General features: G+C 44.2%; 1 protein-coding gene and 1 long non-coding RNA gene across 2 annotated transcripts; both read left to right on the forward strand.

The window, feature by feature from the left end:
* The first annotated feature begins 11 nt into the window (after nucleotides 1–11).
* chchd7 (coiled-coil-helix-coiled-coil-helix domain containing 7) lies at nucleotides 12–14,971 on the forward strand. Its single transcript, XM_004086854.3, has 4 exons — nucleotides 12–277; nucleotides 1,575–1,634; nucleotides 8,267–8,365; nucleotides 13,827–14,971. Exons 2-4 carry the CDS (start codon nucleotides 1,581–1,583, stop codon nucleotides 13,929–13,931), a joined length of 258 nt encoding a protein of 85 aa, XP_004086902.1. The 5' UTR covers nucleotides 12–277; nucleotides 1,575–1,580; the 3' UTR covers nucleotides 13,932–14,971.
* On the forward strand, nucleotides 9,545–10,445 carry LOC110014884. Its single transcript, XR_002289898.1, has 2 exons — nucleotides 9,545–9,657; nucleotides 9,748–10,445. It is a non-coding gene; the product is annotated as an uncharacterized LOC110014884 (long non-coding RNA).
* Nucleotides 14,972–25,046: the final 10,075 nt, after the last annotated feature.

Here is a 25,046-nt window from a genome sequence, read left to right on the forward strand (position 1 = left end):
CCATTGGCCCAGAGGACTGTCAGTTTGAACGGATACATCCCCGCGTTCCGATTGGATGTTGGAGCTGTCCGCTGCTTATGACGTCAGGAAGACCTCTGAGCGTGTTTATTAGCTGTTAGCATAGCAGCAGCGTTACTGTCCCACGCGCGCGGCTCCCAGACCAAAGGCGCGTGTGACCCGGGTTAAATGTGAGCGTCCGCAGAGGGGTCATTCCGGGAGAACGGCCGTTTTCCAGGCGCGGGGAGCAGGAGGAGCCGGATCACCATCAGCCTCGGAGGTGCGTTCATTCCTGACCTGACAATAACACGAAAGCTTCACGCGGAGGTTTACCCAAGCTGTGAGCAAAGTTCAATTAAAAGAGGAACGCACGACTGGACCACCGCCATGCACGCACGCACGCACGCGCGCACACAGTCCTCAAAGGTTATTTGGTCAAACTTGAAGCCCAACTGCACTCAAAGCGTTTGTTGTGTAACGCTGGGCTGTCACATTCTGGACGTAAACTTCCTGATGATGACAGTCAATGAATATTTCATCATGTCTGTAACATGACGTGTGATTCATATCAATGAAAGACCTTCTGAGGATAATCAATAACTATCAGGTTTGATACTTGACAAAAACCTGCACTGGATCGGATCAGAACCAGATTATGACAACGATGCAAAAATATCATATACCAAATAATCATAATATCAGGAGGGGTAGGACTATATAAACTCCATATTTCCCCTCCCTTAAAGCCACTAATCAAACTCTACTTGTTAGGTATTGATCTAATTGATTAATCTAATGTGACCCTATGTGTGTGTGTTGGATGCAGGGACAGGATTTTAAAATAAACTACTAAACTATTGCAGATGAAAGTGATACAATTGTCATTTTTTATGTAAACAAATTATTGTCAACAGGAGTTAATTCACTTCATCACAGACTGGGAAACACTGGAGGCTGTTTCTGTTGGCACCATGTGCTGCAGGTGTAATCAAGTTTATTCCAGGTGGTAATACTTCCAACACATATCCTACATCTATACGGTAAACAGACACATTCAGGCTCAGTCACATAGTCAGGAAGCTCACTGGCTAAAACTGTCGTTCGTTTATTTTGAAAATCCCCCCTGGTGTTTTATTTTGAACATAGTACCAAACTTCCTGTCCCTGAACATCTGATGTGTGTTGGTTTGATGCGTCCTGTTCAGACGTCTGGCTAAAGTAAAAAGTGAGTCTGAATCATGAAAAGTCTAATAAAATGTGAATTAAACAGACAGGTATGTTTACTTTTCTGTCTGCTATATAAAGATCAAATCAGACATTTCATCTTCCAGTGTTTTGGTGATGTTAAGCTTTATAGATTAAAGGATGAGCTCCCACACGGGACAGAGATTCCACAGTTTTTGTGGATATTTCCCATTAACCCAAAACCCTTATGTTAGATTGATGCACTGCCAATGCATTTAAAGGCAGAATGAGGTTTGTTGTTTGAATCCATTGGTGCCTTTAAAGCCTTTTATCTTTGATTGATTGATTGATTGATTGATTGATTGATGGTAAAGCAATGTGACCATTTCACAGAACCAGATGGATAAAAATACCAGAAAACTGCGGAATGTGGACATCAACCCCTGCACTGAGGTCAGTCAATAACTACCTGTCTGGTAGAAATCAGGCCATATTTAAAATATTAATATATTCCATTTTATATCATCTAATAACATTTAGAAGACAAGCAAATTATTTTTCACCCTCTGTTAAGTTTCTAATAACCTTTCTGAGATGTGCCCCCCTCCCTCTACAACGTTTACCTGTTTCTCTAATCTAACACATTGTCTGAGTTTTAAAGAATTTATTTGTAAATTATGGTGAAAATAAGTATTTGGTCACCAACAAACAAGCTAGACTTCTGTCTCTCACAGACCTGTAACTTCTTCTGTAGAGGATCCTCTGTCCTCCACTGGTTACCTGTATTAATGTCACCTGTTTGAACTGGTTATCTATAGAAAGACACCTGTCCACAACCTCAAACAGTCACGCTCCAAACTCCACTAAAGACCAAAGAGCTGTCTAAGGACACCAGAAACCAAACTGTTGACCTGCACCAGGCTGGAAGACTGAATCTGAAACATAAGCAGCTTGGTGTGAAGAAATCAATTATTAGGACATAGAAGACATACAAGACCACTGATGATCTCCCTCCATCTGGGCCCCCCCAAGATCTCACCCCATGGGGTCAAAATGATCACAAGAACGGTGAGAAAAATCCCAGAACCCCACGGGGGACCTAGAGAATGACCTGCAGAGAGCTGGGACCAAAGTAACAAAGGCTGCCATCAGTAACACACTACACCACCAGGGACTCAAACCCTGCAGGGCCAGACGTGTCCCCCTGCTAAAGCCAGTACATGTGCAGAACCGTCTACAGTCTGCTAGAGAGCATTTGGATGATCCAGAGGAGGATTGGGAGAATGTCCTATGGTCACATGAAACCACAATAGAACTTTGTGGGAAGAACTCTACTGTTTGGAGGAGAAAGAATGCTGAGCAGCATCCAAAGAACACCAGACCTACTGTAAAGCATGGGGGAGGAAGCATCATGGTATGGGGCTGTTTTTCAGCAAAGGGACCAGAACGACTGATCTGTGTAAAGGAAAGAATGAATGGAGTAAAAACCTCCGTCCATCAGCACTGAAGATGAACCATGGCTGGGTCTTTCAGCATGACAACCATCCCAAACACACGTTGCCCGGGTAACGAAGGAGTGGCTTTATAAGAAGCATTTCAAGGTCCTGGAGTGGCCTAGCCAGACTCCAGAATCTGTGTTGCCCAGCAACAGCCCCAAAACATCACTGCTGTAGAGGAGATCTGCATGGAGGAATGGTTCATAATACCGGCAACAGTTTGTGAAAACCTTTGACTGCTGTCAGTACTATCAAAAGGATATACAAGAAAGTTATTGAGTTGAAGTTTTGTTATTGACCAAATATTTATTTTCCACCATAATTTACAAATAAAATCTTAATAAATTAGAAAATGTGATTTTTCTGGATTTATTTTTCTAATTTTCTCTCATAGTTGAGGTTTACCTATGACGAAAATTACAGGCCTCTCATCTTTTTAAGTGTGAGAACTTGCACAGTTGGTGGCTGACTGATTACTTCTTTGCATCACCTGCAAACACAATGGTCTACAAAGACTCCTGTCTAACCTCATGTGTCAGTCTGTCCATCACCACAGTAAACCGCGGTTAAAAGCAGATCCTTCAGTGATGAAAGTCTTCCGGGAATTCCCGGAAATCCGGGTTTTTGAGCAAACCGAACGTACTTTCCGGGAAATAAAGACCTGATCTCTACGGACAAATCGCTTTCCGGATAACACAATGACACATTTAAAGATAAAACCACAGTTAGCCACATTGTCAATTGAAGGATGCCCTCTAATGGACAGAAAATGTAATAACTCATTTATCAGAAATTGGTTCATTGAAAGGTTTTTTCCTGGTCGACAAAACAAAAATAATATACTGCAGAAATTTGAACAAAATGTTGTTACTAAATTAAGAACCGATTTCATGAAACTTCCTATTCCCCCAAAAGTTAAAGAAACACACTTCAAGATTATGAATGATATCTATCCTTCCAAAGAACTACTTAGATTACGTTTCAACATTGATGACAACAGCTGTTCCTTCTGCCAAACTGCTGTTGAAGACATCGACCACATATTTTTCCTGTGTGATGTTGTACAAGTGTTTTGGTTGGATGTTTACAAATGGTTAAGACATAAATTTCCATTCATCATGGACTTCTTTTCCAAAGAAGTCATAATCTTTGGCCTGTCAATACACAACAATGTAAATAATGTATGTATCAATACTGTGTTATGTTTAGCCAAGTTTTTTATACACAAAAATAGGTTACAGAAATGCCACCCCAGCTTTAACTTCTTTAATAATGAGGTCAATTTATACTTAAAATCCATAAAGTTAATCGACTCACCTAAAGCCATAACAATTTGACAGTGATATTCCTGATGTCTAAGACAGTTTATTTATATTTTGTATCCCCCTGCTTTTTGCAACACTATCCAACTCTGAAATTGTTGTTCTCTTATGTTATACTTTTCCCTGATTTCTCTATGATTATGAATATACATAGGTTTATGTTTGCATACTGATAAGAATTTTTCTTCTTTTTGCTTCCTTTCCAATTATAGTATTCTCTTTTGTATTCGCCATATTTTGTAATTTTTATGTAAATGTTCTGGTATTGTTTTGTATTGTGTTCTATAAATAAAAAAAATAAAAAAAAATCGCTTTCCGGATCAAAAAATGGTCTGAAATCAGCTAATTTTAGCTTTATTTTCTATATTTCTCCGCAGATCGCTTCCTCTATGGTCGTGGCCATCTCTCGTCTTCCCGGCCTAATTGACCAATGACGGGACGTTTTAGTTGCTTTCGGATGCGTCGACGGGCCTGATTGGCTCTGTCTGCACCACGTGGTCAGCGTGACTTGCTTCCCTAGAGACCAAAACTGGCGGACCCACGCTAAACTTTCACAAACACATCTGAAGAGTTTGCGATCAAATTTGTGTTAAAATAATGGCAGGCATCGTCATTATTGAGCGTGGTCACGACCTCAGTTGTGAGAAGACGATAAAAAACAAATTGAAGTGGTCTTGGCTGGAAAAAAAAGATTTTTAAGGTAGTGTAGGTCAAATACTTTTTTGTGTAAAATAATCTCAAAACCACATTTTGAAATAATTTCAATTTTAGTTTTGAGTTTCAGTTTTTATTTTGAATACATTTCTCTAATTTATTTGTATTTCCTAATTACCATGATTTAGTTCAGTATAGTTGACATTAATTATAAGTATTTGATGGTTTGGACCCGCACTCCCTTAAAAAATAATGTTTACAATGTTTAGCTTAGTTTGTATGTTTGTTTTGATATTTCCCAGATTACTTAGTATTGGTGTTAAAGAATTGATGTATTATGTTATAGAATTATAGTTTAAAGCAGATCCCATATTTTGATGTAATTATAGTTTGAGAAAACAGTGCAAGTGGATGTTGTACATCAGTCATTTCTAAAGCAGAAATAATGTATAAATAACTGAGGTATTTTCATAGAATATCATAGTTACTGGTGTTCTTTTTGCCATTTGGGGCTTTGATGTTACTACATTTTAGCAATTGTATGTTTTGCAGCTTTTAGGAAAAGCGTAGATTGTAGGATTGTGTTACTTTGAGCAATTTTCCAAATTCTTTTTTAGGACCAGCAAGTCCTTAATGGAGAGTCAAACTAGGGGTTTGAATGACAAATCATGATGCTCTAATTAGTCTTAGTTTCTTGATGAAGAAGTGAATAACTTGCTGCCAGAATGCACCAGAATGCATCTAAGACCACGTATTTTTCCAAAATTTCGCTCTGTGCCCGCCATATCGCTCAAAGAAAAGTTCAGGGATTTTTTCCTTGCCTGACTTTCATCACTGTCCTTGGGGCAGTCCCACCTCCACCCTGAACTCCTCTGTCAGCACACGTCACCACTGTCTTCCAGCTTCAATCCACATCCACATCCACATCCACTGCTCCTCCAGACTTATCTACCCAACTGCTTGGCTTCTCTCTGTTCTGTACCATCACCTTATCCTGCATCTCCTGGACTTCTGTCCGATCTCCTCTGTTCTCTTAGTGTGTTGTTTGATCTTAAATAACCATTCTTTTTCATTCTGAACTTCCTGGTTCCACCATAGTTACAATTCACCCCCATCTGTTTTCCTGTATGATCCTACTTGTCTAACCCTGATCAACCCTATTAGGGTTGGGCGATGTCCCTTAAATTGGCCGTTGACGATGTTTGCTGTCAACCATCGGGATGGACGATGATATCGTCGTGTGTGGGTGTGGGTGTGTGTGTGTGGGAGGGCTATTTTTAATATTTCGGTCTTATATAATTGCTATTCTACGACGGAGTATTTAGGGCCACCAAAAAAAAAAAAAAAGCCACCAAGAATGAAAAAAACCACCAAAAAAAAAAAAAAAGTAAAATTACGAGTTTTTATCTCGTAAAAATAAAAATTTTAAAAAATCTCGTAAAAGATAAAAACTCGTAAATTTATGAGAAAAAAAACTCGTAAATTTACGATATTAAGTGGAAGTGAGCATGCAGAGCAGCAGGTGAACGCCGCGCAGCAGCAGAGCAGACTGACTAAACTCAGTTGAACAGGTGAGCTGAATGAGCTTGAACGTTCCAATAATCTGGAAGCTCATTTGTTTGATTTACAATTTATTAAAGTTTTATTTATTGATGGTTGGTTTGCAGGATCCCTGCAGCCCGATGAAGCCATCGGTGTCCCTGCAGCTTTCCACTTCAATCATTTCTTCCTCCACCAAAAACAAGATCTCTACGTTTGTGTGACGCTTCCGTCTGAGGAGGAGGATCACTTTTTTTGGCATTTTCAACGTTCTAATGCTAATATAATAGACTATTTTCATTCATCTTTGTTGTTTAATGATATAACGGGACGTTTACTTCCGCATTGGTGTTCGGATCTGATGACAGGTTCATGACGTAATGTGACAGATGAACTTCAGGGTTTGTGAATGAAAAGGAGAATAAAAGCTGCAGCGATCCTCTACACCCAAACGTGTCTCTGAGCTCCTTATTTTACAAATGAAACTCCGCTTTACTGACACCGAACCCCGGAAAACCGGCTCCACTGACAATAATCTGATTTTGAGTCGCCAAAGGTTCAGAATCTCTTTGTTTTAAACCTATAATAAACCTGGAAATAAAGCTTCACAAAAGGCTCCAAATCTTTCATCTTCAAGCGATGCTCCGATGAACGGACAACTTCGGTGTTTTCTCTTTGTTAATCTATGACTTTTTTCTCGTAAATTTACGAGATAAAATGTCGTAATTTTATTATTTATTTTATTTTTGGTGGCCCTAATACTCCGTCGTACTATTCGTTATTTTACTTTATTACTTTATTTTATTTCCCAACTAATGACTCATCCGCGATGATCCAGTATAAACTGAGGGAAGTGACTTAAACCAAAAAAGTAACAAACAAACTAGAAAAGAAGTAGTCCGCTCCCGCACTTAACTAGTCAAGTGGACCGGCGGAGCGCAGACTTACAGCTTTGTGTTTGAGTGGAGGGGGGGGGGGGGTGCTTTGTTACATGAGCGGTATGTGGGAGAGAACTGCGATCCGTTCCGCAGCTCTAGGGGAACGGGCTACCGAACTCAGAACCGGGTCTAAAAGTGTGTGTCTGAGCAGAGGATCGTGAGCACACACACAGCGCTTTGGGGCGGTGTGAGCGTCAAAGCAGAAATGTCGCTCAGTCCTTAGAAATCGTTCAAACAATCACGTGGATTTGTGTTTCGAGTCGTGTCCCGACTAAATAAAAGGCTGATGTTATTCCCACATGTTTACATGCAGCCAAGATGCAGATAGCAGCACCAACCATAGCTAATGTTGTTAGCCCGTGTTAGTATACTGCTCATTCAGGATTTTTTCCGGCTTCGTTTTTCAACAGAAAAAGCACTGACCACACGGGTTAAAAATAAAACGATGAGTGAACAGGCGTTTCATAATAATTGTAACATTATTAAAAGCACGTTTAGAAGATCGTCTTTTATATTACCGAGCTGACATATCAATGTATAAAGCCGATCGGCAACATTGTTTTGTATTGAATTGTTGCATTCAATAAAGTTTGAGAAAAAATTAGCCGCTCGGCGGAACTGATATCCGCTTCCGGTTTTCAAACCCTACTGCGCATCTGCGAATCATTTATTTCGACCGAAAGTGTGAGCCATGTGAACGTTTGTTATATTCTAAAAACATTTTTCTGGGACCATGTACACGGTTGGATTCTAATCTGACCATTGATCCGGTCAAGATATTTTTCACATGTAACCGCGGCTCATGGTGTCGACTTGCAGCGTGGCGGGAGCGTGGCATCACGATGGTGTCTCTCCATCGGGATGTCAGTCACCCATCACAATGGACGATGGTATCGTCCATCGGCACAACCCTAAACCCTATAAATATTGAAAAAATAAACCTGCAACTGTTCCCTCTTGTCTAACCTGTGCTAATACAAACCAGGAGTCTGCCATGGGAACATTAAGGTATCTGTGATGTTTGTGTTTGCATGTCAAAGTTACAGATGAAGGTAAATGGTTGCTGAGACCTTTCCATGCTAGTCTGTCATGCTTTGTGAGTCCTGTCCTCTGATCATCACTGCTTCTCTTTTCAGGAGAGCGATGCTTCTCACAAGTGTTTGGACCACTACAACTACGACAAAAGCATGTGCTCCGTCTACTTCCAGAGATATAAGAACTGCAGGAAGTACTGGGTAAGTTTAGTGGATAAAGTGTTCAACAGATCTGTTTTGGATCTCCTCATGTGATGTAGTCCAGTGGTCCCCAACCTTTTTGACGCCACGGACCGGAATGACACAGTTTTCACGGACCGGTCGTTCGAGTTTAGGCGGGTGATTTATGTAGCAATACTACAAAGAAAGAAGAGATGTAACGACACGAAAACCGAACTTTTACTTTGACAGGCATGTCATCGTACATCACACAGGTGGGATCATCCTCTCCCCTTCCCTCACTCATGGTGCTAAACAGAAGTACTGTCTATTAAATGTAGCTTTCTTTCCTTTGGAAGTGGCAGGTTCCTCTTCTGTCTCCTGGCTGGGCCTTTTTCCCCTTGGCAAAGCAACTTTCCAAAGACGTTTGCTTTTTATTCATTTTGCTAGTTCCTGGGTTTTATTTTAGCTGTAATCTATCACGTGACCCAGAAGAGCGCCTTGGCCTGCGTCAAGAGTGACATAGACGGATGGAACAGAGAATCGGCCAATTTTTCAAAATAAAACATCTTTCAGATTCTGAAATGAATAAAACGGAAGTCATGTAAGTTATTTGTTCTTTCTGTGCGGCCCGGTACCAAATGACCCACGGACCGGTACCAGCCTGCAGCCCAAGGGTTGATGTAGTCCGTTGTTCCAATGGAGAAACCTCCCGGGAACTGCTTTGTTGAGTGTGGGAGGCTTCGGACTGCGATCCGTCCCACTGCTTTAGGTGAACAGGCTGCCGGACTCAGCAGAACCGTGTGTCAGAGCTCGGACCGTCAGCTCACACAGCGGCTTTGGGGCGGTGTGAGCTTTTCAAAGCAGAAATGCCGCTCAGTCCTTAGAAACCGTTCAAACAATCACTCGGATTTGTGTTTCCAGTCATGTCCCGACAAAATAAAGGCTGAAGTTATTCCCACATATTTAAAGATGGCGCCGCGTGTTTGGCAGCAAATCTGGGCAGCTCGGTCCTTTTGTGTTTCTTTGGGTTTTTTAATATTCCCTTCCACCTTATTTGTGTCTTTTGTCTTTTAAAAAATCAATATGGAGTTCTGCGACAAAAAACAGAAACTTAATTACTTTTGCTTGTTATTTTATTATTTTCTCTCAACTTTTTGAACCGGCCTGGGGGGTACTTCAGGGTGCAGTCCCATTGTTTACACTCGAGATCAGCTGTTAGCTCTTGGCCGAGCTGAGATTCTCCTCGCTGGAAAGCCAGATGTTCCAGCTGAAATACGGAGGAAACGACGAGGCTGCAGAGCTGGAGTTAAACGCCGGGAGAGAAGACGGAGGTACAAGCCATGTTTACCATCCGTTACTATGGAAACGTCCGCGCGCTCTCTAACAAGCTGGACGAGCTAACAGCGCTCATGCGTCTGCAGCGGGTGTACCGGGAGAGCAGCCTGCTGTGTTTCACTGAGACGTGGCTCCACCAGGACATGACAAACTCCGTGGTCTCAGTTCCCAGTGCGGCGGACCGGAGCGCGGCGCAGAGCGGAAAGAAGAAAGGCGGTGGTCTGGCGGTGTTGATGAACATCTGATGGTGTAACCAAAACCACATTCCTGTGAAAGAACAGCACTGCAGCAAGGACATTGAACTGGTGGCAGTCAGCGTTCGGCTGTACTTCGTCCCACAGGAGTTCTCCGTTGTGCTGGTGGTCACCGTGCACTAGGGATGGGTATCGTTAAGGTTCTAACGGTACTACTACTCTCATTGATACTGCTTATCGATCCGGTATTTTAACGATAGTCTTATCGATACTTTTGAGGAAGAAAAATACATAAATAACAAATTAGGAACATAAAGTGTTTAATTTCCTCATTATGCAACAACATTGTTTTTTTAACTGGACATTTGACTTTATGCATGATAATGTTACAACACAAACCTGGAATTGCCGATATATCGCTATATTATCGCCGATAGTTTATTTGGCAATACTTGTATTGGTTCAAAATACTGTCAGGATATTTATTTAATTTAAATAATTTTTATTCTTTGTGAGCGTGATGTTTCCTTTGATCTTTGTCCATTTTGTTAAGATGAATTTGATGATGGAAACAAATTCACTTTAATGCAGACTCCTGTCTATTTATTTATTTTCTTTAAATCCAGTGAACCAATAAATGATATTAATTTTATGGATAACAACTCTTTTTTTATTAGGAAGCAGCTGTTAGTTTGTCTGGAATTATAAGCGGTGAGTCTAAGCCCCGCCCCCGCCTCTCTACCTGTTTGTTGTTTTTCCCCTCCAGCGTCTTCTACACAGACAGCTCAACATACGGTCATCATAGCAGCAAGGTGACAGCACAGTGGGGGCGTCCTGACACAAATTTAATTAATCTTACACGGAAATGGGAGTTTTAGTCTAGGGGGGAAATGTTTTTTTTCCCCTTTTTTTGGGGCGGTCACGTGTCCGCTACGAGATCGCCACTGACTGTCTTTCCAGAAAAACGTTACATCCCATAACAGACTCTGGTCGGCGTTTACAGCCGCAGACACGCCCCCTCTGCATTAACGCTGTTCTCTACCTGACGGTGTTAAAGGCTCCACCACAATCTGAGAACATGATAGTTATTTTACCACAGAGATCTGCAGCTCAGGGAGGAAAGAGACGCATTTTGGACCGTTCTTTCCGCCATCGTATATCTTTGGTGGCGTTCCTGTGTGCTCGCCGCGTTGTGTCTGAGCAATAGCCCCGCCCCCCCCCTGCACACAAATAACCAGACAGACCTCTCCTCTTCAGCGAGAATAGAGAAATTAATATAATCATTAATTAATGGAAAATCGACTGACTTAAGTTAAATATGGCAGATAACGTTTATATCTTGTGCGACTTCTCCAGTAGCAGAACCGTTGAGGTCAGATCAGAACGATACTGCGGTCTTGAAGAATGCTGACCCGGGGCTCGTTCAATACCAGGACTCGGTACCCATCCCTACCGTTCACATCTCTATGCATGCACCCCCCTCTCCCCCACCTAGTCCAACTTCACCCAGTATGTGAACTGTCATACGAGGGACAGAAAAACTCTGGACCTTTTCTATGCTAACATCAAGAATGCATATGCTTCTGCCCCCCTCCCCCCTTTAGGACGCTCTGATCACAACCTGGTCCATCTCTCCTCTGCGTACACTCCAGTGGTGAAACAGCAGAAACCACAGATTAAAACGGTGAAGATCTGGACTGAGGAGGTAACAGAGCGACTAAGGGACTGTTTTAGCACCACAGACTGGGACGTTCTCTGTAGTCCACACGGGGAGGACATTGACAGTCCGTGATGCAGTCAGTAAGACTATGTGAATTTTTGTGTGGAAAACACAGTGCAAACAAAATCAGTGCAGTGTTTTTCCAACAACAAGCCCTGGGTCACTCCTGAGCTGAAGACCCTCCTAAATGAAAAGAAGAGGGCTTTTCTCTCTGGGGACAAGGAGGAGCTACGCAGAGTACAGAGGGACCTGAAATATAAGATCAGGAAGTGCAAGGACTGCTACAGGAAGAAGCTGGAGCAGCGCCTGGAACAGAACAACATCCGTGATGTGTGGAGGGGTCTAAAACACATCTCAGGACATGCTGAGGCTGGAAATGGTTGCCAGGTCACAGGTGACCAAGCCTGGGCAAATGAACTGAACCTGTTCTTTAACAGATTTGATTCTGCCCAGCCCACAGTCTCCACCCACTCGGCCCCCTCTTCACACCTTTCCAGCTCAGGCATCTCTCCCAGCTGCAGCTGTTACCACCTCAGCACCAAACAGTCCACTCTCCCCTTCTTCCAACAGAAGCAAAGGGACCCCCCCAACGACTCACAGCACCAGACCAGCCACCGCCCACCCACCCTCCAACCCCCCTCTGCCTCACCCTGAATCAGGTTAGGATGGAGTTAAGGAGAACAAAGGCCAGGAAGGCAACAGGCCCTGACAGCATCACCTCCAGGCTCCTCAGGGAGTGTGCAGACCAGCTCTGTGTGGTGATGCTGTTCATATTTAATATGAGCCTCAGACTGGAGAAGGTACCAGTCCTCTGGAGGACTTCCTGCCTGGTTCCGGTTCCAAAGGTACCTCGTCCTACGGAACCGAACCACTTCAGACCTGTTGCCTTGACTTCCCACCTGATGAAGGCTATGGACAGGATCATCCTCAGCCATCTCCGCACTCAGGTGAGCTCAGCACTGGACCCGCTGCAGTTTGCATATGGACCAGGCATCGGGGTGGATGACGCCATCATCTACCTGCAGCATCAGGCCCTGTCTCACCTGGAGGCCCCTGGGAGCCCTGTGAGAGTCATGTTTTTTGATTTCTCCAGTGCTTTCAACACCATTCAGCCATCACTGCTGAGGAGGAAGCTGGAGGTTGCAGGTGTGGACCAACATCTGGTTGCTTGGACCATCAACTACCTCACGGACAGGCCACAGTTTGTGAGGCTGCGTGACTGTGTGTCTGATGTGGTGGTCTGCAGCACGGGGGCACCTCAAGGGACTGTGCTCTCCCCATTCCTGTTTACCCTGTACACATCAGACTTCACCTACAACTCCCACCACTGTCATCTGCAGAAGTTCTCAGATGACAGTGCCATTGTGGGCTGTGTATCAGGGGGGGATGAGCAGGAGTACAGGGGGGTCATCACTGACTTTGTTAGCTGGTGTGAAGTTAACCACCTGCTGCTTAACACCAGCAAGACAAAGGAGCTGATACTGGACTTCAAGAGGTCCTCACCATCACAGTCACCGGTGAACATCCAGGGTTCAGACATTGAGGTCGTGGACACATTTAAATATCTGGGTGTTCACCTGAACAACAGACTGGACTGGTCCAACAACAACGATGCTCTGTACAGGAGGGGCCAGAGTCGCCTTCACCTGCTGAGGAGACTGAGGTCCTTTAGCGTGTGCAGACAGCTGCTGAGGACCTTTTATGACAGGGATTTTGTGTTTGGCGGTGGGGGGGTGCGGTTAACCACGACACCGTGACTCCTGCTGCTTCATCCCCGTCACAGCTCTAGTTTTAAAAGAGTGTTTATCCGTGAAAATATGCTTGAAACACACAGTGCTGGTTATCATCAGAATAAATAAATATCTGATCCCTCATCTGGATACAAGATCCCATTCTGATCCAGTCTGGAACCGAGTGATCCGGCCCGATTCCTGACCACGAGATCGGACAGATCCGGTCAGAAGAAGCTTTTTTTTTACTTAAGAAAAAGAAAATGTTCCCATCGACACAGCTCATAAACAACATAAAGTGTTTTAAGATATTCATAGAATAATAAAGATGAGCGACACAGCGGCAGCATTATGGCAGATGGACAGGAGTGTGAACAGCTTCCTTCCTGCTGCTCTGCACAGATTTCTGTTCTAAACAAAGTTCTCCTGAGTAAACCTCCGTCACAGGAAATGCACAGTCAGCATGTAGTAAACCAATAGATATGAAGATCCAGCATCATTCTTTGTGTGTCTGGTTGCAGCACAACATCATGGTGCAGAGGAGGAGAGACGGAGTGAAGCCGGAGATGCCCACTGCAGCGGAGCGGCTGGAGATGCTGGACGCCGTGGGAGGCAAACCTTACTAGGATGGATTCCAAACGCCTGCAGGAGCTGCGAATCCACACAGACTGCTTCTTATTTCGGCTCTGACTTGTTCTGACACAAACTGTAAAAATGTCATCATCGCTAATGTTTATGTAAAATAAAGAGACATGCAACTATTTCATTATATCCTTGGTTCAGTTGTGTGAGGACACAACACAAAAGGCCTTCAGCTCTCATCTGTTTGCTCAGTTGTTAAAACATTGAATAAATCCAAATGTTAAAAAGCTGCAGCTCTCGCGAGGGAAGCGACATCTGACAGGTGACGGCTTTTGGTGGAACTAAAAACAGTGCATTCAAATTTTATTATCCTTATGAAATACTGTTTTATTCATGTCCCATGATTTAAATCTGTTGTAATTATTCTTAAAGTCAGACTTTAAAGCGGTCTGTTTAGGTGACAGACGGAACAGCTGGTTAGCATAGCATCATTAGCATTAGCGGCTAACAACAGCGGCGTCTCCAAATCAACACTTTTTATTCAACTGTCTGTAAGCGAAGCAGCTTCATCCTCCACTTCTGACTGGATCCTGTTTAAAATCGCAGCTTGTTCTGCGGTAAAAACGGGTTTAGAGGCCGCCGGGTGGACGGCGTCTCGCATGCGTCCGTTTATCTGGTGTGCTAACGCTAAGCGAGAGGACAAAGACATCCACCAAAAGGAGAGCTAATGCATGACCAAGTTCACCCTCTCACTTTTACTCGCCAAAGAGGAGAAAGTCCTCACAACTAGCAAGTGTTAATTATAGACCCTTCAAAATAAAAGTCTGTCATGCTAGATTAGATTAGGACTAAGATTATTTGCTGATGAAATGATTCCATGTGTTCTTAGGAAAACATGTCAGGGTGTAAATAGTAAACAGACAAAAGCCAATTTGGACCATCCCTGAGTAGACGGAGGATTATATTGGACTTTCTGAACCATTTACAGAGGTCAGGATTTCAGGGCTGTGTTGAAAAAAAACAACATTGATTGTGTTTATTACTCATCCAAGAAAATGAGAATAAAAGCAAAATGGTTCTCTTTGCTCCGTTTGTTTGTGTGGGATTGTTGAAGGGTTACTTAGGCTGATTGCTGTCAATGAGGCTCAAATGTTTGCCTCCATTTGATTGTAACCTCAGCGGGACAAAGAAAGCCCACTGGAGGAAGGCGGGAACACCTGGACAGGTCCTGTCGCAGGGCGTGGGAGGAATCATTAAACGCACAGGAGTGAGCGCTCCTCTCTGTAACCTATCTTTGTTCTGTCCACAGTGAAACGGCACGAGGCCACGCGCGTCCCGGAGACGGAAGGTAAAAACTCTGAGAGCAGAGTCAGCATCTGTTAGTCATTCAGACATTTCACGGTGGCTGAAGCTGTTTGCATGAAGCATGCAGCACAGACGCCGCGGTGAAGTTAGCGTCAGGTTGACGTTCAGCGCGGGCTCTCTTAGGGACCGTCAACAAATGAACAGGGGCATGATATGGCGACGATTTAAGATCAAACCAAAGTCAAACACTTCCTCAAGTTGTGTTGAAAGGATCTTATTTATTTTTTCAATGTTTTAATGAAAAAAATGGTTTGAAGTTAATACTCTGATGTTTTTTCAGTTGCTTTCCATGTGACCTCATGATTCCAAATCTATGCCGAATTTCGGTGCAGACACATACCAACAACATACACACCATGTGTATGGGCTGTTATTTTATATGAATTCTTTTATCAAAGAATAGTTATGATTTCTGGCAGAATTTTTTTCCAACAGCTCCCAAACCATGTGACCTCCCCAAAGAGATTAAACGTATTTGTGGCACTGACATCCCAACATTCAATTCAATTTATTTCTGTAGCCCAACATCACAACAACATTCGTCTCAATGGGCTTCGTACCGGTTATTGTAAAGTACACATAAAAAGGAGGATGAATACATAGAATTCAATAGGAGATTTTAAGCTAAACTGGGCATTCCTGCCCTTAGACCAGGGGTGTTGGCATTTCAATTTACTTGTTAGAATCCATTTCCCTCAGAACATACCTTAAAGTTTGGAAGTTACCCAGTACCCGGCTTCTGTTTCTGTTCTGGCCAACATCTAGAGGTAAACATCCACCAACCAGTTTACAGGGAAATAAAGGAATATCCTACCTTCATGAAAGTTTTCAACAGGGTTTGTGGTTATTAACATAATCAAATTCAGAAAATCTATCAATTTACTGTCCTTTATTCTTTTTCAATGCATACAACAACTAGTCTATGAACCATTTTTCTAACTTGGTTGAGCCGTGACAAGGACACTTATTTTAAACTCTTATTGGGATGTTCTAAGAATGTCATTCATTCATCTTTTTAACCGTTTTGTCCCTTTTTGGGTCACGGGGCTGCTGGAGCCTATCCCGGCCACTTGTGGGCGAAGGCTGGGGACATCCTGGACAGGTGGCCAATCTGTCGCCGGGCCACACATCACACTCACACCTATGGACAATTTAGAGGAACCAATGAACCTATTTTAAAACACTGTTAGTCATAACATAATGTTGACCCCAGAAACATGAATGAGACGGCCACCAAGTGTGGGAAGATGCTCACTGCTGGTTTGTGCCATGCTTAGACTGAGTAGATTGTGTTTTTACAGGTTCGCTGCTGTCTGTTGTGCTCATGGATGTCTTTGTCGACCTCTGCCATTCGTTTGGGTAAGTTTTAGTCATTTGTCTAAAAGAACCTTCTCATTTCCTGAAGGCTGTTTTAGCTCCTCCCTAAAGGCCACACAGTACTCTTCCTGGTTCAGCTTACACCACTGGGGTCGTCGGATCTGTCCTCGTGCTCTTCATCCTCACACCACCATCCTATGCCTTCTGGCTACACTCTCCTCAGCCACCACTCTGGAGTCGCTGATCTTTTTTAGATTTAGTCTGCAGAAAATGGAATCAGCCCGTTATGTCTCCCTGTGCTCCTCTCTTTTCTGGAACGCCCTCAGCCCAAACATTTCCATTCCCTCAACAAAGTCCATCAGCATCTGTCTTCCTGGATTCTTGTCCTGAACACCAAAGTCCTTCATCATTACCTTTGTTTCTCTCACCTACATGTCCGTTAGAGTCTAATACCTTCATAGTCTTAAACTCTATAGCTGTCTCTGTAGAATTCACAGTTAGAACTCCTCCAATGTAGTGCGTTAGTCATGTGTCTGTTAGCACTGCAAAATGCCTGGAGTTAACCGTTTATTCAGTTGCCATCTTAAAATTGAATTGGTTAGTTCAAAAGGGGCCCAAGTCCACAGTTTTTCAAAATAGAGATATTATATATTCTATGATCTTGAAGGGTAAAGCTATCTGACTATGTGCAAAAAGTTCCAAGTCCGTTGTAATGTATTGACTATGCTTGACATTTAAAATGCATTAAGTGCTAAATTCTTGGACTTGGGCCTCTCTTGCATGGGTTTAGCTTTATCCCATATATGGGATAAAGCTAAACTAATAATATTGGATAACACTAGTTAGCACTAGTTATCCAATATGGCAGCACCCCTGTTTAATTCAAGAAGGGCCCAAGTCCAGAGACTTCAGTTTGCTAGTCCTCTGAAATGATAAAAGTGAGGTGCTTCATATTCTAGCATTTGGAAGCTATGAACTGCTGCTAAATCTGGGTAAAGTATGAATCATTTAAGCTTTGCTATTAAAATAATTTCCTGGAAAAACAAACCTCTTGGACTTGGGCCCCTTTTGATATCATAAAGACCGTCCTGATGTTTTTCATCTTCTGTGTGAACTTTCAGCTACTCCCATTTGGAGGGAGATACAAACTACCTCTGAGCAAAAAGAATGTGGTCAGTTGGATTTTTGTGTCCGTTATGCACAACGAGCCAAATCAAATTCTTTTTCCTGATTTTTTTATTTGCTGTCATAAACATTCTTAACTCAAAGCACACGACAGTCAGTGTTCTCTAATTTATTGCAGGGGATATATTCCATAATCAATAGGTGAAATCCACAAATTAGAGATGTTTTAAGGCTGTAAAACTCCTCACAACACACTTTACAAACATTTTCACACTTATCTCTGTTGTTTCAAGTCTCAAAGTTCAAGTCTTAATGGAAAAAGAAGTCCAGGATTATAGAATGAAAACAGGGATTTAACCCTGGGAAGCTGCATGCAGCGTCTCTGAACAGGACTCTGAGAGAGATTGATTGACAGGACCAACAGCCAATCAGGACGTAGAACACAATGCACTGTTTCAAAAAAAGGGCCTACAAAGTTGTGCTGAAATGAGTTCCCTTAACATCGATATAGTGAGGGAACACTGTAAACTGTGATATTTGAACATAATTCCTCTTTTAGGAGTACCAGCATGCTGAGCCTTTTTTGAACCTCTGTTCTGCATGCGTTCTGTGCAGCGGAGTAGTAATGACCATGTCAACAGAAGATAAGTTCCAGTTCTTCTCCAGAGTTCCTGTGTGGATCGCAGCTCTCCTGCAGTCGGCCAAACGCCTCAGAAGTGACCATTCCCGCCGTAAGAAGGCCTACCGCCTCCTGCAGAGGAAACTGGTGGGTACGTTAGCCTGAACGGAAAGACACCTGACAGCTGTTGCCTTATATCGGTTATGACAGTTATGAAACCCTTCGATGAAAGTTTTGGTGAATGTCAGAGGAGAGCTTCAGAAGTTGGTCAGATATATCCTGAGGAGTTTAACGCCAAATGTTTTCAGCCTGATCGCTGCATGGAGCCGTGTCTGTGTTTATCTCATTTACAACATATGGAATTCCCAGAGCTTCAGTTTAAAGGCTACAGCTGATACCAAGAGGATGTATCCACACAAGGCTGGATGTAGGCATAGAGATAAATCCACTTGGGGGGTATTTCGTGACCCACAAACAGGATGACAAAAGAACAAGTGTCAGAGGTCTCTGCTCTTTGTCTCCTATTCAGAGAAGTTGCTGATTGGTGGATGTGTATGGAGGGAGTGGTCAGCCACTTCACGGCTCGTTTAGAGTTTTCCTCTGTCGACTGTCACTGGAATTATTTGGTTCCTGTTTCTATTCTCATTGTCTCTCTGTCTCTATCGCTCTCTCTTTTTGTAATTTCAGGTGAGCTGAGTGACAAATCAACCGTGCACAGATTTTCGGTTGCTAAAGGCAACTGGCTGTATTGGTAAAGCTGCCTGTGGCGCTGACACAGCATTAGCAGCAGACCCAATCCTTACCCACCTCTTTGGGTGGTACTTCTCCTTACAACCCCCTGTGTCCAGTCCAGTTCCAGTACACCTAGCTCTTCTAGCTGCACGAGCACCACAGCCACTCGTTCTCACCATAGTTTCCAGCTGAAGCTGCAGTGGATGATGGAAATGTTGGCCTGAACATTATTGCACCGTCACAACCTATAGTTCTGGTTTTCCCCAAGCTTCTTTTTGGTAAGAACTCTTGACAAAGAGGACAGATGGTTTGAAAGAAGGGTCAGAGAAGCAATACATGTACATGTTATTAAGCAATAATAACAGAGGAGGAGGCCTCAGACACAATTTGCCTCCTATTTACCATGCTGCCCTTTTATTAGTTCATTGGAAGACCAAAACTCCAGGTGGACCACACCCATCGATCCTGTGATGGGGCTGGGGGGACAACAAGAGGAGAGGCATCTCTGGTTTTCCTGCTTGGTTTCCTTTAATGAGTCAATTATAGGAATGCGGTTGTTCCACCTGAAGATACAAACATGGACAGAAATGGTGTGTACTCGTATAACATCCAAAGTGCTTTACAGTCAGTCCCATTCCCCCATGCACACACACATTTTACCACTGATGGCCGGTTCACTGCCGAACTCTGGCACCAACCTATAACCACCAGGAGCAATGTGGGGTCCAGTGTCTTGCCCAAGGACACTTTGGCTCATGGGTGGGCAGGACGGGAACCGAACCTATGAGCGGAGGTTGACCACTCGTCCTCTGCACCACAGCCACCCAAGTTTTGGCAAAATGTTCCTTTCTTTTTCCACTTTTTCCCATTTTTGTCTTTTCTTTCAGATCTCTGGCAGGGTTGGCGTTAAGGACAGGAGTTTGCATCCGCCCACCTATGTGTACCCAGAGGAGGTGAAAATGTTGATACGCTCTGCCTTTCCACAGGACATCTGTAGCCACCCCGATCCCAACCATGAGGAGGTGAGTGGAAACTATTCTATTTCATCACTAATCATTAATTGATGTCCTGTATTCTTGATTAGAATCCAGTTTTCTGTATTCACGTCTTTTTTGTCTCATCATTAGCATTGAGACTTATGCTCTTCCCACCAAACGCAGTCACTGCGACAAATTCCAGTCGATCGGCTGTATTTGGACGCACGCCGAATTTGGTCTTGAAGCTTGTCCAAAAATGTGTTCAAAAACTTGACGCCCCAGACCCGTGTGGGAGGAGCTACTGCCAAATCATTTCAGCCTGTCTGTGTTGATGTCATTTACAATGCATGGAAGACACAGATTTATTTCAAATAAGCTCTACAAACGCATCAGTAATCACTTCTCCACGTCTGGGTTCATGAGATCATTCAGAGGCTCCCCCGGTACGGTGAGCTTCACCGTCTATTCGAGCCCTGGGCGGGACTATTTTCTGACCAATCCCACCCGCTCCCGCAACGTATGCGTTACAAGGGGTGTCTGTGGGTTGATTACACTTTGGATTTACGGAGAGTTTGAAGGTCAGCCTGCAGCTTTGCTCTGAAATGGTGAAAGAGAAGAAAACTCTTCTTCATGTTTGCTCTTTACACCTTTTTTCATTTGTCTCCATTCAGCAGCAGCTCACTGACGCGTAGACTATTTTTTTTTTTAACTTGTCCTGTACAAACAGCTGGGCAGGCAGATGAGAACTGAGGGCCTCTTGTGTTGGACATATTTTACTTTAACAACAGGGGTTATTAATCTTCAGACAAACCAAAGGTATGTCTGAATAAACCCCTTTTGTAATTGAGGCCAAACTTTATTAATTTCAATCATGTTTGAAAATCTTTGGTGTTGGACCGGACGGAAAAGGAAAGAAGGGGAAAAAGAGAGAGGGACGTTAGAGGGGGGGGGGGGGGGTAGGAGGGTGATAATAGGAGGGGGGGGATAAGACCATGAAGCAGCATAAAGCAACAAGTTTACTGAATGTTTATCATTACGGTAAGGTTCAAATGTAGTACAAAAAGGGCGGGGCCTGTCCACACACACACTCAAATGTTATAAACACACCTGCTAGCTGCAAAAATGTCCACATGTCAACATGTACACAAAACAGATAGTGTTCACGAACGCATACTTATGCCTTCAAACCAACTAGTGTGAAATATTTCATTTATTCAATCATGCAAACTATTAGTGCAAAGGTGAGCTAACACCTGTGCTCAGGTGAGTGTTTATGTTCTTCTAAAATGGATGGTGGAATGTGAAAAGAAGGAGGGAGAGTGCCCAGCCATCCCCACACCAAGACCCCCGCCGCAGCAGCTGTGTTAGCCAGAACCCCCCAACGCCACACGGCAGCAGGCAGAGAACAGCCGCCCCCCCGGGCGACCAAATCCGCCACCCAGGCCAAGGCCAGCAGGACCGCCGTGAGGCCCCCAGAGCCAGAGAGCAGGGAGGGATGGGGGGAAAGAGAGTGCCGCCCCAGCCCAACCAGAAGAGCAGCCCACCCGCCGCACTGGGAGGGCCCAACGCAGGGCCCCACCCAAGAAGTGCGCCCACAGCCCCAGACGAGCACCCCATCACCACCCAGGAGTTCTGGGCATCCCCCCGCCCCAACCCCAGGTACGAGCCAGGACCCCCCAAGGGAGACCCGCTCCGCACTCCAGGCAGCCACCCACCCGGCCCACGGTTGGTCCAGGAAGGAGCAAGGCAGGGGCCAGCTGCCCCCGCCAAGGAGGGGAGCACCCCGGGGAAATGTAGGGCCCACGAGGGGTGTTGTAAACATGGCCCGACCAGACTCGGCCACAGTTGGAAATCTGGCAGGGCCCAGCGCTCAGGAGCAAGGACCAGAACCCACCCCACAGGGATAGGGACAACCCCGGCTCAGGTGTAATGTGAACCCCCCCGCGCGCGCGGAGAGAGCACCGCCGGGCCCAGGAAGCCGGCTCCCAAGGGACACGGCCAGCGTTGCCAAGGGCCCAGTACCCCCCACCAGGGATGGAGTAAGGGACAGAAGGTCCTAGGTCCCACCTTCCTTGCAAAATGTGTGTGCGTGTTTGTGAGGGTGTGTGTGTGCATGTGTTCCCACCAAGGGGCCCTAAATGTCTAAGGTGCGGTTAAAATTGGCGGGTAGGGTGCTAAAAGGACATCTGCTGATGTCCAAGCCCCCCCCCCCCCCCCCCCAACCAAGGGCCCTACATGTCTAAGGTGCAAATAAAACCGAGAGACGGCAACCACGGGAGGGGGACCACTGCCAAGTAGCCCCCCCCCCCCCCCCCCCCCCCCCCCCAAGGTGCATCCCAGGCTAAACCCCCCACCCCCTCACCCTAATATGAGATTATATGAGGAAGGGGGTAAGTTGATGCGTAGACTTGATGACTTTGGAGTTGTGACAGCTCAGAGGGATGGGATTCTGCTTCTCGCTGTAAAATATGACAGTATTTAACCCTTGTTCTATCCTAGGCACTTTAACATTGGGAGTTGGGTCATCTAGACCAGTGTTTTTCAACCAGTGTGCCGCGGCACACTAGTGTGCCCGTGGGAGATGTTCAAGTGTGCCGTGGGAAATTGCCCTCATTAACTGATCAAAAACATTTCCCATCTCCAGGATTCAGCTCTGTGTTCATCCAAACAGGCCCTGATAAAACACTGAGGAGTTAGGAATATAAAAGATCGTAAAATACTTTTTCTTTGCGTTTATTTTATTTTATTAAAGACATTTTAATAAGAATGACGCGATTCAGCTGCACCTTCGGCTGTATTTGGGAAAAGTCCCGTCGCTTTAACTGTCTCCACCAATCATTCTTGAGGGGCTTAATCACATGTCATCGGTCTGACCAATCAGAAGTGGTTAAAGTCTTCACTTCCTTGTCCCGATTTAGCTCGTAAAGTCGCTCAGTGCTAATATAAATAGCAGCTAAAGCTCGTCTTTAGCGCTGTAGCTTTCCACAGAATCCGGTATCAGACCGTGGAACAAGTGAACAAAACAATGAAGCTCCGAAAACCGATCTTCGGCCGTTTCATGCACTACATCTCCCATGATGCATTGGGTTGTGAGAGTGACAGCGCATAATGAGATCTGTTAAACGTCTTGAAACCAACGAACATACATCATACTGTTTTTAAATCTTCTAACTTAACTTTTATTGCATTTTTTTTAGAAAAAAACAGCAGCAGTTTCCAGCTTTTTCTGTAACAATTATCTCAAAAATGCATGTGAGATTGTGGAGGGGCTGTATATCAATGCAGACTATGAGTTTCTCCTTTTTTTTTGGATGCTGGTGTGCCGCGGGATTTTTTTTAAGGCTAAAGTGTGCCGTGGCTCAGAAAAGGTTGAAAAACGCTGGTCTAGACCCACTAGACAGAGCTCTGAACCTTTTTTCTTCAATGATTTGTGATCTTCACTGGTGTCCATGGATTACATGAAATCTTTCCACCTTAATCCACCTTTGTCATGGTAGGGAGAACACGTCAATGTAAGGGTGGGGTCATCTAAGATAGAACAAGGGTTATCAATGATCCTCCCGTGTGTGCGTGTGTCCGCGCGCAGACTGCCTGAAGTGCTGAGCCAGCTGGTAAAGATGCATTTGAATTCATGGAGGAAAAAAACATTGTAATGGTTCAACAGAGCTGAAAATCTACGAATTATTTTTTTCCTGGCGGAAAAACACTTTTTTTAGCTTCAGCCTTTTCCACTTTTTGCTGTTTTGCGCCTCAGTGGGGCATCGACACGCAGATCTGAACACCATGAGTGTCTCACGATGAACATGGTTTGAGGATTTATTCTGCTTCATCAATTGACATCATGTCCCTGCCAGGAAACCTGCTCCTTCCTGATCCCCTCACCGCTCACTACACACCTTCTACACGTTTATCAGTCAATCAAATCCACACACTTTTCTCTCTTGGAGAGACGGGTGGATGGATGGATGGATGGATGGATGTTATGAAAGCATCTTTTTTAGTGACTTGTCTCTACATTAGAGGTGTCTCATGTTTGTCTCACACCTAAAACGTCTTTAAGCATCAGAATCAGAAGCACAGAGATGTTTCTCTGAATTTCTATGCGCTTTAACGTTTTTAGATTTGACATAACATTTCACAGAAGTGGCGTTAAAAGTAAATGACTTGTTCTTACACACACACACACACACACACACACACATACATTCATGGCGGATTCTGCAATAATCTTTTCTGATCAGTTGTGATGCGTTGTGTATTTGTTCTGTTACAGGTGGTGCACATCACTATAGAAGACCTGTGGAAAATTGAAGGCAGTTAAAGTGTGTGAGCTGTTGGGAAGTCATCCTATAGATGCTGGAATCACACTTCCTGTTGGTTTTGTTGTTAGCTCCTTCGTTGGTGTTCTGTCCATGAGGGAATGAAGAGAGCAGAGGGTTGACCTTCTGAGTGATGTGCATTACTGAGTTCAGTCACATGACCTTGTTGGTCAGCTTTGGTCTTGTTCCTGGAGACCTGCAGGAGAACACCCCCCCCCCCCCCCTTTGCATTTAAACAGAGGTATTCATAGGTGGGTATTCTTGTGAAAAAAAAAGCTTCAATAAAATCTGAGGTCAGTGTTGAATTTATGGCTTGAAATGTTCTAATTTACATGTTTGCACAACACAACTTAGAACCAACTCTGCATAGAGACCACACTGTTCTGCATTTAGACCTGTGCTAAAAGCACCACCATTGAGTCATGGATCTGAGTTTTCCTGAGTAGCGAGTAAAGTCCAGACTCATCCTGCAGCCCACTGCAAAGCATTTCCAGAACCAGGCTTCCACACACCACTCTGTCTCCCCAGAGCTGCCCCACCAAACGGGGTCATCTAGGCAGAAACTGAAGGTACCTGTCGAGTCCCCCACTGTCCAGCAGGAGGCAGACAAGATCCACGGGCAGAATCAACTTGCCCTCCCTGCACTGTCTGCCCCGGACGCATGAATCCTTCTGTGACTCAGATGTCGTTTTTTAAATAAAGTTT

This window comes from Oryzias latipes, chromosome 20, assembly GCF_002234675.1.
Source record: "Oryzias latipes chromosome 20, ASM223467v1".
Lineage (NCBI taxonomy): Eukaryota > Metazoa > Chordata > Actinopteri > Beloniformes > Adrianichthyidae > Oryzias > Oryzias latipes.

Coding starts and splice junctions, on each gene's coding strand:
- chchd7 (XM_004086854.3), top strand. CDS start 1,581: ATGGATAAAAATACCAGAAAACTGCGGAATGTGGACATCAACCCCTGC. Junction 1,635..8,266: donor ACATCAACCCCTGCACTGAG/GTCAGTCAATAA, acceptor TTCTCTTTTCAG/GAGAGCGATGCTTCTCACAA. Junction 8,366..13,826: donor AGAACTGCAGGAAGTACTGG/GTAAGTTTAGTG, acceptor GTCTGGTTGCAG/CACAACATCATGGTGCAGAG.